Source organism: Onychomys torridus, chromosome 18 (genome assembly GCF_903995425.1).
Source record: "Onychomys torridus chromosome 18, mOncTor1.1, whole genome shotgun sequence".
NCBI lineage: Eukaryota > Metazoa > Chordata > Mammalia > Rodentia > Cricetidae > Onychomys > Onychomys torridus.
In genome coordinates this window covers 44,427,940-44,445,394 of record NC_050460.1, presented here as the reverse complement: position 1 = coordinate 44,445,394, position 17,455 = coordinate 44,427,940, and the positions used below count along the sequence as shown (strand labels likewise).

The window sequence follows — 17,455 nt, the reverse complement described above, 5'->3', positions numbered from 1 at the left end:
AAGGAGCTGAGAGTTCTCCATCTTTTTTTTTTTTTTTTTTTTTGGAGCTGAGGATCGAACCCCGGGTCTTGCACTTGGAGTTCTCCATCTTGATCAAGGAGACCTCAAATCCCGCCCCCAGGGAGACACACTTCCTTCAACAAGGCCACACCTACTTCAACAAAGCCACACTTTCTAATTGTGCCACTCACTATTGAGTTTATGGGGGCCACTTACATTCAAACTAGCACAACCTCTGGGCCTTCCTCTTTCTTAGATTCCTGTTTCTTAGATTTTTTTTTGATGAGGAGGAAATGTGGCTATGGACAGGAGCTTAGATCAGGTGGAAGGGGAGCAGGGTGGCAAGACCGACAGGGATGAAGCTGGAACATCTCCAGCGTTCTGGTGTGAGCAGTCTGCTGGTATCTCCTGAGATCTCTGACCTCTTCTACGGAGCACTGTGGTGACCCAGGTCCTCATGTTACCCATGGAGCTGCTCAGACTCACAGGCTGTGAACAATGGAGGCTTGAGGGTCTGGATCCTGTGGGGTTCTCACCCTCTGTGATGTGTAGATGTTTTAAAATTGGTTTTAAACCTCTTCATGTGAAATACTGTTAAGCATAGACATGAGCAGACGGTATATTCACCCTACAGGACACCCCCCCCACACTCAGTCTCTTTGTCTCCCCTCTCCTCCATCCACATGGTACCTCAAGAACCTCCTACAATTTTAAGTTTTATGATGTCAGAAGCTGCATGCACCATTGTTAAAAACATGACTTTAAAAAGTGACCAGGGAGACAGCTCAGCAGTAATTGTCCTTCTTCACAAACAAGGACCTGAGTTTGGATCCCAGCATTCACATAAAAAGCTGAGTGTATCTGGGTGTGGCCAGGTAGTGGCGGCACACACCTTTAATCCCAGCACTTGGGAGGCTGCGGCAGGTGAATCTCTTGAGTTTGAGGCCAGCCTGGGCTACAGAGTGAGTTCCAGGAAAGGCGTCAAAGCTACAGAGAGAAATCCTGTCTGGGGAAAACCAAAACAAAAAACCACCACTGGCTGTGGTTGCCCAAATGGCTGTAACCCCAATACTGCCAGAAAGCAGAGACAGGAGAATGGCCTGAGCTTTTCGGTCATCAGCCTAGCTCCAGATTCAACGAGGAACCTTCTCTCAAGGTAGTGAAACCGTGAGAGAGCCGGACACTTGACATTTTCCTCTGGCCTCATTGGTGAGCACCGGGACACACTTGTTGATTTGCATGTGCGCACACACCTTGCGCGCACACACACACACACATATTACTTAAATAGTTTTGATCATTTTGAATAATACTTAAAATTGTTGCTTTTTTGAAATTTTGTTTTCTTTTGCCATTATTTACCCTGCTAGTCAGTTGAAGGACTAAGTCTCTCTCTCTCTCTCTCTCTCTCTCTCTCTCTCTCTCTCTCTCTGTGTGTGTGTGTGTGTGTGTGTGTGTGTGTAGCATGTGTATGTACAAGTTTTGTGTGGGTGCTCATTCACGTGTGTGTGAGAACACAAGTGTAGAGGTCAGAAGCTGATGTCAGGTAACTTTTCTCCAGCACTCTCTCTATTACCTGTCTAAGAGGGTCTCTCATGGAACCCTGAGTTCACTGACTGGCTGGTGAGCTGCTCCTGTCCCTTCCTCCCCAGCACCAGGGCCACAGCATGCTGCCTCACCTGGCTGTTTAGATGTGTTCTGGGGATCTGAACTCAGGTCCTCATGCTTGCATGGCAGACCCTTCACTAAGTGAGCCGTCTTCCCCACCCCTTAAAAAACGGACCTTTTCTTTCGTGTGTGTATGAGCATGTGTGTTCCCTTAAAAAAGGGATTTTTCTTTCGTGCATGTATAAGCGTGTGTGTGTGTGTGTGTGTGTGTGTGTGTGTGTGTGTGTGTGTGTGCGCGCGCGCGCTCATGCATGTGCCAAAGTGGGAGTGTGTGGAGGTCAGAGGATATCTTGTGAGAGTTTGTCCTTTCTTTCCATCATGTGGGTCCCAAGTGTTGAACTCAGGCTACCAGTCTTGGTGGGGAGCACTGACCTGCTGAGCCATCTCATTGGCCCTAAAATGTTGGTTCATTTTGGCTCACTCAGGCTGGCCTGGAACTTGCCATATAGTCCAGACTGGCCTCACACTCATTATCCTGCCTCTGCCCCCTGTGTGTGAGGTCACAAACATGAGTCACTATAGCTTCTTTGTGTATTTTTAAAATAATGAGCACGTTGTCAGGAAGGCGAGGAGGCTTCACTCACTCACTCATTCATTCATTCATTCATTATTATTTATTTATTCTGTGGTACTGGGTATTGAATCCAGGGTCTTGGGAAACTAGACAAGTGTTCCACCACTGAGCCGCAACCCAAGCTCATTTCTTACCTTTTATTTCAGAAGACAGGGCCTCTCTAAGATGCCTAGTCTGGGCTGGAACTTACTGTAGCTCAGGCTGGTCTGAAACTCTGGCTCCTCCTCCCTCAGCCTCTCAAGTGTTAGGACTGTAGGTGTGCACTGGTACACCCTGTGCAGCTCGGCCTTCTCAGCCGCTATGAGGAGATGCCTTTGGCTTGGTTTCAGGTGCTGCAGTGAGCCCTTTCAGACCCTCCTCCCTGCCCTTACTGGATGACCCGTCTCCCTTTCTTTCGGCTCACTTGGAGCAGGAGTGCCTGGCACCCCGGGTGCAGATGGCGGAGGGCTCAAGACTGACTTAGTATAAAGGGTTTGTAGCAGCCCGAAATAGGTCACAGGAGGCTTAGCCCGGTTTCTCCGAGAGGATGGTCACGTGTCTCTTCAGTCAGAGACACCCCTGCAGGGGAGCCTGAGTAATAGTGACTCAGGACCGAGGCTCCCAAAGTCAGAATGGACTGGGCGTTCCCTAACCCCAGCAGTGAGTCAGGTCCCCTCTAAAGCTGGGTCAGGGTGACTCAGTGCCTTTGACACCGTCCTCTTCTGGACTCTTACGAAGCTCTGTGCCCCCCCGCCATCAGCAGTGTACATGCAGAAGCCAGGGAGCCAGGCTTCTGGGCTCTTTGCTAGTGGATTCCTGCGGTGTGTACATACCTAAGGAGTCAGAGCCAGCAAGCTTGCTTGTATGGCAATGCCGGATATACACTGGGATAGTCATAGCATGGCGTGTTCACTCCGTAGTACAGGGGTGAATACGGACATTCCCTAAAGATACATGGATAGCTCAGAACAAAGACAGCAGGGCGCACACCCAGCTCCATTTCCATTTATACACGAAATGTTAGAAATCGGGGTGGCAGGAGTGACCCCAGAGCTCTGAAGGTAGCATCTGGGTTTTTATTGTTGTTAGGGTTTAAGGCAGGGTTTTACTCCATTGCCTAGCTTGGCCTTGAACTCAAGGCAACCCACTTGCCTCAGACTCCCGAGTGCCAGCATTGTAGCCATGAGCTACCGTGTGTAGCTTGTCACGTGGGTTTTGGTGTTGTTCTGTTTCTTTGGGGGTTAGGTCCTGAGGATCAGACAAGGGCGTTGTGGCTAGACAAGTGATGTACACTGCTCCATACCCCCAGCCCCGTTTGAACTTTGCTTTTTGGTTTTTCAAGACAGGGTCTCTCTGTATAGCACATTGGGGCCTGCCCTGGAACTCACTCTGTAGCCCAGGCCGGCCTCAAACTCACAGAGATCCGCCTGGCTCTGCCTCCCGAGTGCTGGGATTAAAGGCGTGCGCCACCAACGCCCGGCATCCATTTGTACTTCTTGATGTGGGTATCGGCGATGGGGCAGGTGCAGCTTGTGAGAGTCCTGTGAGCTCCACACTAGGGTTCGTGCATCTCGGGGGTGCTCATCTTTCCTTCAGTAGGTAAAGCAAAAGCACAGTGCTTTGACGGTTGTTCAGCCGTGGAGCTTCATGAGGAGCCTCCAGGATCGGCATTGGGGTGGCCAGGTCACTCCTCCTGGACAGCTGATGGAAACCCTTGGCCAGTGTGTCATGGAAGACTCTTTGCTGATTCTGTTTCTAATTTTCCTTCAGTGCCTAGGTGACCAGTGTCAGTGGCCTCTGAGAGTTCCTTTGGAGGGCTGGAGGTGTTCTGTGAGAGCTGTGTTTACTGGCACGTGCGCACGCAAACACACACACACACACACACACACACACACACACACACACACACCCCGTGTGATCTGAAACAGAGTCCTCTCTCCGCCCCTAATCTGATGTCCCTCTTCTGTGTCTTCTAGCTTTTCGATCATGTCGCTGAGTGCCTGGGGGACTTCATGGAGAAAAGGAAGATCAAGGACAAGAAATTACCTGTGGGATTCACGTTTTCTTTCCCCTGCCGACAATCCAAAATAGACGAGGTAAGGATGCCTTGGGGGACAGTTGGGTTCAGAAGATGGCAATTGCGCTCTCAGGTTTCCCCTTGCTTGTGGGTGACTCACATGCCTCATGGTTTTGGCATCATGTGCCAAAATTCACGTGAGGTTGTGGTAACATGATTCTTCTTTTCTTTCTTTTTGCCTACCACCCCCCACCCCGGATCTCTTCTAAGGGGTCTACTGTATCCCAGGCTGCTCTCTGGAGAGTATCCTAGGATGACTTTGAACTCAGGGTTCTCCTTCCTCAGCACCACCAGGCCTGGTTCATGTGGTGCTGGGGATTGAACCCCAAATCTAGTGCATGCCAGGCAAGCGCTCTACTAGCTCAGCCATATCTCCAGCCTGTTCTGTTGATCAGTTACTTTAGTTGCTGGTGTATTTTCAGAGACCAACTATGGTACTTATAGCCACCAGGTAGAGGGAGCCATTGGTTAAAGCGTTCATAAGTGAGCAAGGTAGACAAGGCTTAATAAGCTGTGGAGAGAAGTGGGGAACTTCTTCCTTGGGGTTGAAGTGTGTTTACCTGGAAGCCACATGGCTGGCGACTGGGAGTCTGGGCAGGTGCTGCGCCTCAGGAATCAGGCTGGCTTTTGCCTAAAGAGAAATCTCTGGTCTCCTTGTTGAGCTCCCAGGTGACTTGACTTGTCACAGTGTCCTCCTTATTGTCATTTATTCATTCATTCACGAGTCTATTTGGCAAGGATGCATTCAGCTCTACCCTGTGATAAAATGTTCCTCAGAGAGCTACAGGGATGTGGAAAAAGTAGGTAGAGACTGTTCCTTTCCTATGTGAAGGGACAGAACAACATTCCCAACACACACACACACACACACACACACACACACACACACACACACACCCCTCCCAGCCCTTCCTCAAAGCTTGCTACTGTGTGATAGCGTGGAAGAAAGGTCCGAAGCCCCCAAGATGCCTAAGCTGTAGATCATGCTGAACTGTTTATGTGTATGTTTTTGCTTATACATTCACACACCTAATAAAGTTTAGTTTGTACATTAGGCACATTATGAGATTAGTAACTATAACTAACAATGGAACAATTCTAACCATTTACTACAGAAAGAGTTATGTGAAGATATGTTCTCAAAATACCCAATTGCCGGGCAGAGATGCCACTCAGCTCAGTGCTTGCCTTATGTGCACGAAGCCCTGGGTTTGATCCCCAGCACTACATAAACCGAGTATGATGGTGCATGCCTGTAATTCCATCACAGCCATAACCCAGTACTCGGGAGGTGGAGGCAGGAGGACCAGAGAGGCTCAAGGTCATCCTCAGCTGCATAGCAAGTTCAGAGCCAAAGTGGGATACATGAGACCCTGTCTCAAAATGTCAGTTCCTCTTTGAAACTTGGCAGTTGGTCTAATAACCAAGATGGCCGCTAAGTGGCCAACATGATGTCTGAGTGTTTAATAGGTACCAGGCTAGGCCCTGAGAGAGAATGGCTAGCTGATATGACCTGGCCTCCAGAAAGCAGTCTTTGAAGGGGAGAGGAAGGTGTGGCAGGAGGGACATCCTCCTGGGGACAGGAGCCTGCAGGATGGAACAGATGTGGGGGCTGGGATGGGGTTCGAGGCTATAGCCTCCATTGCCCAAATCTAGACCAGCTCCATTATTCTCAATGTACAGAATGCTCCACAGAGGACAGAGATAACAGCCCATCAGGAAGTGGGTGGGAGCTTAGAGAAAGGACTGGGTCTCTCTAGTCAGCCGAGTCCACGTTCTTCCCACAATACCACGCTTGTTTCATTAGAGGCGGGAGGGGAGAAAACGGCCCCCAAGGTCCTTTCCAATGCCGGGCTTAGTCACAGTTGCTCCAGAGTGAAGGTTCACCCACTCCCGTGCAGACAGTCTTGCGTGGCTCTCAGAGCGAGGTCAGGCCCCTCTTCTTTGTATAAGCCCTGGGAGACGGGCAGAGCCTGGCAATGATCATCCCTTACCTGCTGTGCCTATAGCAGCCTTCCCCACTGAGAGAAGAGCCGAACAGAACTCTTTTATTCCCGTCCTTGATTTTTTTTTTTTTAAGGCCATGTGTAAAAACCATTGACACAAAGTGTATGGCAAAGCTAAGTCCCAACTCACGCACACTCCTGGGAACTCAGCCTTGCCCGCCTCTCTCCTGCTTGTCATCGCTCTGCGAACATGCAGACAGAGATGAGCATCGTACTATACAATGGTGGATGCCTCACGTGCAGATGGGGGTGGACGCTCCACCAAGTACTCTTAGCTGCTGAGGCTTCTCTCCAGCTCTTTTTGAATGGGGCCTGGCTGACATCGGGTTCAATTCCCAGCATCTACATGCTGGCTCACAGTTGTCTGTAACTCCGATCCAACACCCTCACACAGACATACATGCAGGCAAAACACCAGTGCACATAAAATAAAAATAAATAAATCAGTGCCTGGCAGCGGCAGCACACTCCTTTAATCCCAGCACTCAGGAGGCAGAGCCAGGCGGATCTCTGTGAGTTCGAGGCCAGCCTGGTCTACAGAGTGAGTTCCAGGACAGGCTTTTCAAAGCTACACAGAGAAACCCTGTCTTGCAAAAACCAAAAACTAAAACCAAACTGAAACAACAAAAAAAAAATCATTTTTTAAAAAGTTCTCCCAGAGAAACCCATGAAGTGGATAGACAGGTGGTGGATCAAACTCACTCTGGCTCCAATGTGACTTGGTAGAGGCCACTTGTCACTGAGGTGTCTGCTTTGTCGCTGTGCTGGGCTGAGTAGCCCCCAAGGCCTGGGGATGCCAAGGCTCTCAGCTCCGATTTCAATCTCCATTCTCGTTCACAGGCTGTCCTGATCACGTGGACAAAGCGGTTCAAAGCCAGTGGCGTGGAAGGAACAGATGTGGTCAAGCTGCTGAACAGGGCCATTAAGAAGCGAGGGGTAATTTCTCTTGGGTTGTGCAGAGTCGGGTATGGCGGGAATCTCCATCTTAAAAAGACTTACCGGAAGCCGGGCAGTGGTGGCGCACGCCTGTAATCCCAGCGCTTGGAAGGCAGAGGCAGGTGGTTCTCTGTGAGTTCGAGGCCAGCCTGGTCTACAAAGCAAGTTCCAGGACTGCCTCCAAAGCTACAGAGAAACCCTGTCTCAAAAAAACCAAAAAAAAAAAAAAAAAAAAAAAAAGGCTTACCAGTCATGTTGCTGGGAGGGGAGGAGCACAGACCTGCTGCTGTGCTCTGAACACCCTGACAGGGACTAGTGAGAATCCCAGCCCAGGGGAGTAGGTCAGATGTGAACTCCCAGAAACGCCACCAAAGGTGGCCTGCAGCGGAGACCCTCCAGCTGGAACCTGCAGGGATTAGCGCTTGAAGGAGCTGCCCTCTGTGGATCTTCTGGCTCTCCACTGGAGGCTTGCAGGGGAATGTAGCTCCGGGAGGTAAATTCACCCCCCAACGAATCCTGAGCCAGATAGTTAAGGGGACCTTGCAATTTCCATAGTGCAATCACTGCTCTCTAAGCCAGTTAATTGAATCCTGGCCGCAGTGAAGCCAGCGCCACCCACTAGCTTGGTGGCATGTGAGAATTGGAGCATGCCTGCCAAGCTCATCTCTGAGGTCGGGATTTCTGCACCCCTCTGGGAGCTGATGGTGACCTTCTCTTCATTATTGGTCCCCAGGACTATGACGCTAACATTGTAGCTGTGGTGAACGACACAGTGGGGACCATGATGACCTGTGGCTACGATGACCAACAATGCGAAGTTGGCCTGATCATTGGTAGGGCGCCACTCCCCACCGAGCTCTGTCCTCTGTTCAGCCCACGAGGGACCCTCCCCTTCCACGTGTGGTCCCAACGTCCCGCCTTGTCTCTCCCAGGCACTGGCTCCAACGCTTGCTACATGGAGGAGCTGCGACACATCGACCTGGTGGAAGGGGACGAGGGCAGGATGTGCATCAACACGGAGTGGGGGGCCTTCGGAGACGATGGGTCCCTGGAAGACATCCGGACGGAGTTTGACAGAGAGTTAGACCGGGGGTCCCTCAACCCTGGGAAGCAGTTGTGAGTAGACTTTCTCTTCTAGCTACGCATCCGACTTAGGAAGCGCTTAGCAAAAGATTGGAGGGTAGACGGGGAAAGTCATAAACCCAGGTAGTCAACAATGCTGTCACCCATTGGAATTTTGTTGGTAACACTGGGTGTGGATCCAACAGTCTCTGGCATGCCAGGCAAATACTCTACCACTGAGCCATATCTCCAGCCTTTAGATTGTTTTTGTTTTTTGTTTTTCCTTTATTTGGAAACAGAGTCTTGTTAAGTTGCCTAGGTTGGTCTTGAACTTACAGCCCTCCAGTCTCAGCGTCTCCTGAGTAGCTGAGATGACAGGCTTGCACTAACAGCCTGTGCTCTACTTCAGATTGGACTACTGTTTCTTGCTTGGTTAGATGTGCGGCTGTGGAGACCATACCTTTAGAGGCAAAATGGCTTCGTAGATAAAGGTGCTTAGTGTGTGAGCCTTGACAACTTTAGTTCGACCCCTGGGTCCCATGTAAAAGTAGGAGAGAACCATAGCTGCAGAGTTGTTCTCTGATCTCCACGTGTGTCGTGGCATGTGCGCCCATGAACACACACATACACAATTACATATATTAATTTAGGGCTGGAGAGATAGCTCTGTGGTTAAGAGCACTGACTGCTCTTCCAGAGGTCCTAAGTTCAGTTCCCAATACTCATATGGCAGCTCATAACCATCTATAACTCCAGTTCCAAGAGATCTGACACCCTTTTCTGACCTCCACAGGCGCTGAGCACACACATGGTACACAGATATACAGGCAGACAAAACACCCATACACGTAAAGTAATAGAATAATTAAAAGTATTAGAGTCAGTCGGTGGTGGTGCACGCCTTTAATCTCAGCACTGGGGAGGCAGAGCCTGGTGGATGTCTGTGAGTTTGAGGCCAGCCTGGGCTACAGAGTGAGTTCCAGGAAAGGAAAGCTACACAGAGAAGAAACCCTGTCTCAAAAAAACGAAAAAAAAAAAAAGTTAAATAACATTTTTTTTGTTTGATCACCTTATTATTGGGGGGACTAGGGATGTAGCTCAGTTGGTAGACTGCTTGCCAGGCATGAGTGAGGCTCTGGGCTCCATTCCTAGCATGCCATAAACTGGGTGCAGTGATACATGCCTACAATCCCATCATCAGGAGGTGTTAGAAGAAGATCAGAAGTTCAAGATCATCCTGTGCTATATAGTGTGTTCAAGGACAGCCTAGGCAATGCGAGACCCCATCTCAACTGAATATAAAAGTAGCTTAGGAGGCACAAGACACAGGCAAGATCCTAAGCGCTCAGTAGCCAGATTTCACGGTCATGACCTGTATGAACATGCCTTGCCTTTCCATTGCACAGATGAGGAGGTTGAGGTCTTGATGGGAGCAGCAGCAGCAGAATTGATGTGAGCCTGGCCGTCGGGCCCTGCTTGCCCTTCTGCCAGCTCAGGGATTCCAGCCTAGACTCCACAGGAGCCTGGGGAGTAGCTGAGCAGCCAGGCCACAGAGGGAGCTTTCCTGCCAGGGAGCATCCACTCTCTGGAGCTGGGTGGGCCTGCCCGGGCCCGTCAGGAACAGGGAACAATGGGGACTGTGTTTGGAAGGAGGCCGTGTGCTGTGCTGACAGGCCAGGGCCGGGCGCTCGAGGGCCCGGCAGCATCTTTGGCTACTGGATGGCTCTGACTGGAACAGATTGTTTTGCTGTGTCACTGCCAACTCTGGGGGTGCCAGCCAGCCAGCCAGCCAGCCACCCTTAAGAGGAGGCCTCGATCTGCTTGACTGAGGGGCTCCTTCAGGTCCCTGACTAGCCATACTTGGATCTGAGTCCAACTCAAATATGCTATTAGGCCCCGGGAGCCCCCCGACTGAGTCTTCTGATTGGCATGTTTTAGTGTCTGTCCACAGGCTCCCCTATGGTGCTTGGACCAGAGAGGTTGCTTCAGATATGACGTCACACCTCTCGCCACATTCACTGTGGGATTGGCCCCTTCCTGGATTTGGCCAGAGCGGTGGGGTGAGCTGATTGGCCTTCAGCTACTCAGAGCTCATCCCCCCGATGGTAGGGTGAGGCCAGTAGGGAAGGAGTGTGTATTCCTCAACAGCAAAGCCTGATCCTTAGCAGGCAAAGGATAAAATGAGGGGCTGGGTATGCAGCAGCGTTGGCACAGTGTTCGCCTAACACGCTCACAGCCCTGAATCAGAACCCCAGTACTTGTATAAACTAGACCTCACGGCACACACCTATAATCCCAGCCCTCACAAAGTGGAGACCGGAGAATCAGAAATTCAAGGTCATCCTTTGCGACAGATCAAGCTTAAGACCAGCCTGGCTTTGTAAGAATTTGTTTCCAAAACAAACAAACCGTCAGACGTAGAGACAGACATCTGAGTCGATCTGAGCTACTTACCAGCTCCAGGTCTCAGCTCCTGCACCCTGAGAGTGAAGATTTAGGGCTCCAGTGCTGAAGGGACTAAATTCCAAAGCCAGATCTGCTGTTGCTGTTCTTCCTTGGCCAGGTGAATTGACCTCTCTGAGCTCCCGCCTTCCCACACTAGAATGATCCTCAGGCCCCCATGTCATTTATTGGGAAGCTTCCAGGCAACCGTGCACTGAAGTCCTTCAGCGCCATCCCTGACACCTGTCATCTCCAACTTCATCGTCAACATCATCTTCACCATCGTCAAGTACCAAGACTAGGATCAACAAAGGCACAGGGGCTGGGGAGATGGTTCAGCAGCTAAGAGTGTACACTGCTCTTGCAGAGGACCCGAGTTCAGGTCCCAGGATCCCCGTCAGGCCCCTCAAAACTACCCTTTGTGGGCACATACACTCCAGCCCACAGACAACACACACACAGCACATAATAATTTTTTTAAAAATTATCCAAAAGACAAATGCACCAATAGCCTCTTTCCCCATGGGGAACAGATTCCCGTATCCTCCAAAAGAGGACATTTTTCCTCTTCTGAGCTGGGCACCTCCATCCCAGAAGGTTGTCTGCCGGAGTGATGGGGATGACAGTGAAGTGTTAGGAGGTGACCCCTTCATTTGTGTGGGGGCCCTTCTCACCTGACACCCCTAATCTAAATTCTAACAGTCTCCTACCTCCAGGCAGCCTTCCCCACCTGTCCCAGCCCTGGAGCGTTTTCCTGGGTGGCCACCCTGTCTAGAGTCAGTGTCCGTTGTTGAATCACAAGTGACCTTCCTACCACGGAGACTGGGAGCTCGAGAGATGCATCGGGCCCCCTCGGCCTTTCTGCTGTCCCCTCTGTGAACGCTGACCCTGGCAGCGGTAGAACAGACGGAACTTAAAAGATACTGATGGAAACCCCCCCCCCCTGCAGGTTCGAGAAGATGGTCAGTGGCTTGTACATGGGGGAGCTGGTCCGGCTGATCCTGGTGAAGATGGCCAAGGAAGGCCTCTTATTTGAAGGGCGCATCACTCCAGAACTGCTCACGAGGGGCACGTTCAACACTAGTGACGTGTCAGCCATTGAAAAGTAGGTGCCATCTGGGGACTTGGGAAGAAGGCGTGCACGGAGGGGGGACGGGGACCGGACTGCTACCTCTTGAGACCAAGTATGGGGGCAGCTTTTCCCCAAGTACCAGGTTATCTGGATCCATCTCCCCTCACCCTCAGACGGCCTCTCCAGCTGGTTCCCTGCACGATCTTTCTGGTGTGGTCTTTAAGAAACAGCCTGGGGGCTATCAAGATACTCAGCTGGTTCAGTCCCCAGCACCCACATGGCAGCTCACAATCACCTATCTCTATTTCCGGGGGACCAACTTCTGGCCTCTGTAGGCACCAGGCACACGCGCGTGCGCACACACACACCCACCACCACCACCACCACCACCACCACCCTCACTCTCTACACATTCACCCCCAGCCCCCTCCTCTCTGGGTAAGATTCAGTTCAAGGAAGCAGCTGATTCCAGTGTTGAACAAGGGACTGATCAGACCTGGGCCTGGATTCTTGGAATTCCCTCTTGGTACATCATGACCTTTCCCAAACTGTGTTCCAGGGATCCTAGAGGCGTCTAGTCAATGACGTTCTGTGGGAAATACCAGTTTGTAGTATTTATTAACTAGAATACTAAAGAACCCTGATCACTGTGATTAACCCAAGATTCCCAAAAGTTTCTTTTGAGCCCAAATCGCCTCCCTGATCTACATGTTCTCAGAGAATGCCTGTGGACAGCCATGTTCCTTAAAATTCACATTTAAGAAATACTGGTTAATAGATATAAAAGGAGAAAGAACAGCATACCATCCTGCCCTTTGTCCTCTGGCATCCCATAGGATACTCAGAATCCACCGTCTTGACTGTTAGGCACAGGCCTGCCATCTGAGAGGTTCACAGTGTGGTGTAGTCCAGGACCACCGAATCTAAAGGACTCCTGTGCTGTGCGCAGCTTCTGTGTTCCACCCAGTTCAGGAGGTTTCATGGAGCCAGGGAAGGCCATGAAGCAGCTTGCTGCTCCGTGCTGTCCATCCCCACATGAGTTACCTGCAGTGTGCCCTCACTGGTCCCAGGAAATTCACATCAGGCCAGTGGGGCTTTGCTTTGGCCCTGACAGGTTAAGCATAGCCGTCTCTGTGATTAAAGAACGAGGCTTCCAGGAGAGCGTCGCTGGACTCATTCTCTGCTGAAGTCGTGTGTTGGACTTTGTCATGGGTCATTCATTCTCTTTCAACCCCAGTCCTGAGATTCCATGTGTGTGCTGTAACTTAATTTCAGAGTCATTGGCTAAGTCCGGAAGTGCCTGCCTTATTCATCATGGCTGGGTTCTGCCAATTGGGTCTTTGGTTAGTGAGGACCAGCACTACAAATAAAAGAGAGAGAGGAGAGAATGAGGAGAGAGAATGAGGGGGGGGGTGAGAGAGAGAGAGAGAGAGAGAGAGAGAGAGAGAGAGAGAGAGTTTTAAAACCATGTACAATAACAGCAAATCTATACAATCTATACAGAATCCTCTGAATGAAATAAAACTAACAAAAGATACACAAAACATGTACGCAGAAAATTAGAATTTTATAGGAAACATCTGGACATATATATAAGCAACTCAGATCCTCCATGAGGGGAGGTTTCCCTTCACTATGAGCATCAACTCCCGGGCAGAAACAGTTCTTTCTCTTCACTTGCTCACAGGCCACATGTGCGGTCTCCCCCTCCACAGCTGGGCATGACATGCCTGGCCTGGTAGTGTTTCCACCAGCCAGCTATTCCTTATGCACGGGTACCCACCCCAGGCATTCCACAGTGCTCCCCCCATACCAGGCTGCACGGTGGGTTCTGCCCTCCGCAGCTCTGCCTCCCAACTCTGGTGCTTGCTCTCCACAGCCTGGCACGGTCCCAAACTCATAAAGTTTGACCTCTCACCTCCCAGGAATAAGGAAGGCATTCAAAATGCCAAGGAAATCTTAACCCGCTTGGGAGTGGAACCGTCTGATGATGACTGTGTTTCGGTCCAGCACATATGCACCATCGTCTCCTTTCGGTCCGCCAACCTAGTGGCTGCCACACTCGGGGCCATCTTGAACCGCCTGCGTGACAACAAGGGTACCGCCAGGCTTCGGACCACGGTTGGTGTGGATGGTTCTCTCTACAAGACGCATCCACAGTAAGTCTACCCGATGTGTGTGTTAGTTCCTCCACTGGGTGAGACCAAGGCCTGCCCTTCTCCAGAGGGCAGACTTGTGCACCCAGCGTGTGGTCTGGGAAGATAAGACAGCGCCTGGTTCTGGGAAGCAAGGCTAAGAGTTGCTTGTCTGGGACACCCCGCCCTCAGTGCCTTGTCATATGTCCACTTTGGTCTCTTGTTTCCCAAGGTGAGATGGGGGGGGAGGGGGCGCTTGCCACTACTTTTTCCCCCAGGGTACTCTTGATCAGGGAGAGATGAGGAATATGTAGATAGAAATATAGAGGAGAGAGACAGATAGAAACACAGGATAGCCTCGGGAGGGCCTGGGTCAAAACCCACCGTTCCCTGTCTTTACTAAAGGGCTTTAAAGGAATGTCAAGGGGTGGAGCAGAAGACCTTCCCCAGCACAGCCAAGTGCAGACTGTCCCAAACACCTGGTGACCATGCACACATGGTCAAGCCATCCCCTAATGCAGCCCTGTTGTGTAAAGCAAGCTCAGATCTCACTAGGAAGCTTTTGTGGGCTCCCACAATAGAGATTTCTCCAGACAGGAATGTGAGGTGTAGTGTGTCTGCAGCCTGGCTGCATTGTATCCAGAGGGTCTTCATCCCCATTAGAACTGGAACTTGGGCCAGGCCACGGTGGCACACGCCTTTAGTCCCAGCACTTGGGAGGCAGAGAGAGGCAGGTGGATCTCTGTGAGTTCGAGGCCAGCCTGGCCTACAAAGTGAGTTCCAGGACAGCTAGGCTCCATAGAGAAACCCTGTCTTAAAAAGAAAAAAAAAGAAAACTGGAACTTGGCCATAGGAGAGGTGGCAGCATTTTTTGTTTTGTTGTTGTTGTTGTTATTATTGTTATTATTATTATTATTATTATTATTATTATTGGCTTTTTGAGACAGGGTCTCATGTAGCCCAGGCTGGCCTTAAACTCGCTATGTGGCAGAGTCTGACCTTGAACTCCTGATCCTCTGGCCTCTGCCTCCAGAATGCTAAGTTTATAGGTGTATGTCGCCATGGCAGGTGGCATCTGTGTTCCTGTTTCAGAAGCCTTTGATAAACTCCATCAGCCCCTTAGACACTGCTGCTTTAAACAGGCACATGTCCGCTCTTGGCTTCTGAGAGCCAGAGAGAGCGTAGTTGGAGGAAATCGCTATAGACCGGGAGAGGCTTTCCTATTAAGCTGCCTTCTTGCCTGTTGACTGTGCTGGCCCCTCTGAACATCCAAAGTCTCCCTGGCCATTGAAAATGTGGCAGAAACTTTTTAAATGGCTGAAAGTAAATTCTAAATCCGGGTTGAATTTTAACAACCTCTGCCGATGGCATGGTTTTTATGTTGAGTGTAGGACCTGAGCTCATGCATGCCTTTACATCGCCCGCTTGCAGATTCTCAGCCTTCGCACCAGGGATGCTTACACAAATGTAATACTGTTGAAGTATTCTGGGGTGCTGGGGAGCCAGAGCATTGGGCTAGTCAGGAGACTCTCTCTTCTGAGTTTACAGTTTTGTTATTTTTCGTATGTTAAAGATATAGGAAAAAGAAAATTAACCATTCCATTCTTTTTTTCTTTTGGGGCCCCTTACAAAGTGGACTCCCATTGTTGGCCAAGCCGTCCCTGAGTGTAGGCTTCAAGCAGTCCTTCCGCCTCTGCTGTTGAGTAGCTGGGACCACAGGTCTGCGCTGCTGTGTGCAGCTTTTTCTGCAGAATTCTTGGCTAGCTTTTTGACAAGAAAGCCTAAGGGTTTATAATGTCACATTAAAACTTCGTTAGGGCTGAGCATAGTGGCCCGTTCTTTTAATCCCAGCTCTCGGGAGGCAGAGGCAGGCAGATCTTTGTGAGTTTGAGGCCAGCCTGGTCTACATAGTAGGACTCTGTCTAAAACCAAATAAAACAAATGTCTACAGGCAGTAAGTAGAATACACAAAGCACAAGCTCTATCATCCTAGCTAGTCTCCAGGACACAGTCTGGTGGGGTTGAGGAGTTTCTATGCCGAACATTGGCCGTGTTCAAAACTCCTGTTTGCATATTCACATTTTAAAGAGTAACTTTGACCTGGGGTGATGGCTCGGTCAGGACAGTGCATGCTACAAAAGTTGGAACACTTTGCCAGAACCCATGCCACGGGTAACAGTGTGGGGTGCCCCTGTAATCCCCGGGGAGGGTAGAAGCCGGGAGGATCCCTGGGGCCTGCTGTCCAGCCAGTTGGTGAGCTCTCCCTGGATTCATGAGAGACCACGTCTTTAAAAATAAGGTAGAGGCTGGGCAGTGGTGGCCCACACCTTTAATCCCAGCACTCTGGAGGCTGCTCTGGTCTAGAGAGGGAGATCCAGGACAGCCAGGGCTACACAGAGAAACCCTGTCTCGAAAAACAACAACAGACAAAAGGTGGGGACAGTTAAGGAAGACACCTGATGTCAACCCCTGGCCCCACACATGTGCTTGAACCCGAACTCATTGATACCTACATATGCGCGCTCATCCAGGAGCACATGCGCACAGAAAAGAAGCGCTTGGCAGCAGGTGTTTACTTCAGGATTACTAGACACTTGAGACCGTTTAAAACGTTTCAAAGCGAACAGAAGTCACTCTTAACCCATTCCTCGGAGGCGATGACCGCTGGTATTTTGGGGAAATGGCTTTTCCTGTTTCCTTTGGCAGGCGGCCTTCCACACAGCAGAACCTTGAGTTCTGGGCCTCATGCTGGCCTAAGCGTTTCTAATAGGGGAGGTGGGGAGGAGCCAAGAGAAAATAAAAACAGGAGGGGTTATCGAGCCCTGCCTCAGTGCCAGTTCCTCATGTCAGCCTCACTAAGTCCATTTATTTCCCAGCACTCCACCTTCAGGCATTGGTCTCCATTGAGCCCAAGGTCAATACTGGCTCAAGGTCACTCGCCATGGCCGCAGTGGGGCTCACTCACCCTTCTCAGACTGAAGCGCTTGCCTTTAGCTCCTGCGACACTTTTGTTATTTTGTCTTTTTTTTTTCCAGAGCTGAGGCTCGAACCCAGGGCCTTGCGCTTGCTAGGCAAGTGCTCTACCACTGAGCTAAATCCCCAACCCTATTTTTGGTTTTGGTTTTTGTTTTTTTGAGACAGAGTTTCTTTGTGTAGCCCTGGCTGTCCTGGAACTTCCCTCTATAGACCAGGCTGACCTCAAACTCACAGAGATCCACTTGCCTCTGCCTCCCGAGTGCTGGGATTAAAGGCGTGCGCCACCACCGCCCTGCTCAAAGTCTTTCTATGTAGCCCGGGCTGGCCTGGAATTAACTATGTAGCCCAGGTTGGTCTGGAGCTAGCAGTGGCAATCAGTCCTTCTGCTTCACCCAGGATGGTATGGGCCCTTGAATTTTTGTGCGGGTAACACTCATAAAATAATGAGATGATCCTCCCCTTTGTTATTGTTATAAGGAGTTTTGGATAATCACCCTTTCCGTGTGCGCATTTCTATAGTGGGTGAAT

General features: G+C 50.5%; 1 protein-coding gene across 1 annotated transcript in view; it reads left to right on the top strand.

Moving 5' to 3' along the window:
* Positions 1 to 17,455, top strand: part of Hk1 (hexokinase 1) — a 74,068-nt gene that overhangs the window by 37,876 nt on the left and 18,737 nt on the right. The window contains 6 exon segments of the mRNA XM_036167710.1: positions 4,198 to 4,317; positions 7,145 to 7,240; positions 7,974 to 8,073; positions 8,173 to 8,356; positions 11,694 to 11,849; positions 13,742 to 13,975. Of these exon segments, the coding sequence (XP_036023603.1) occupies positions 4,198 to 4,317; positions 7,145 to 7,240; positions 7,974 to 8,073; positions 8,173 to 8,356; positions 11,694 to 11,849; positions 13,742 to 13,975 (890 nt within the window).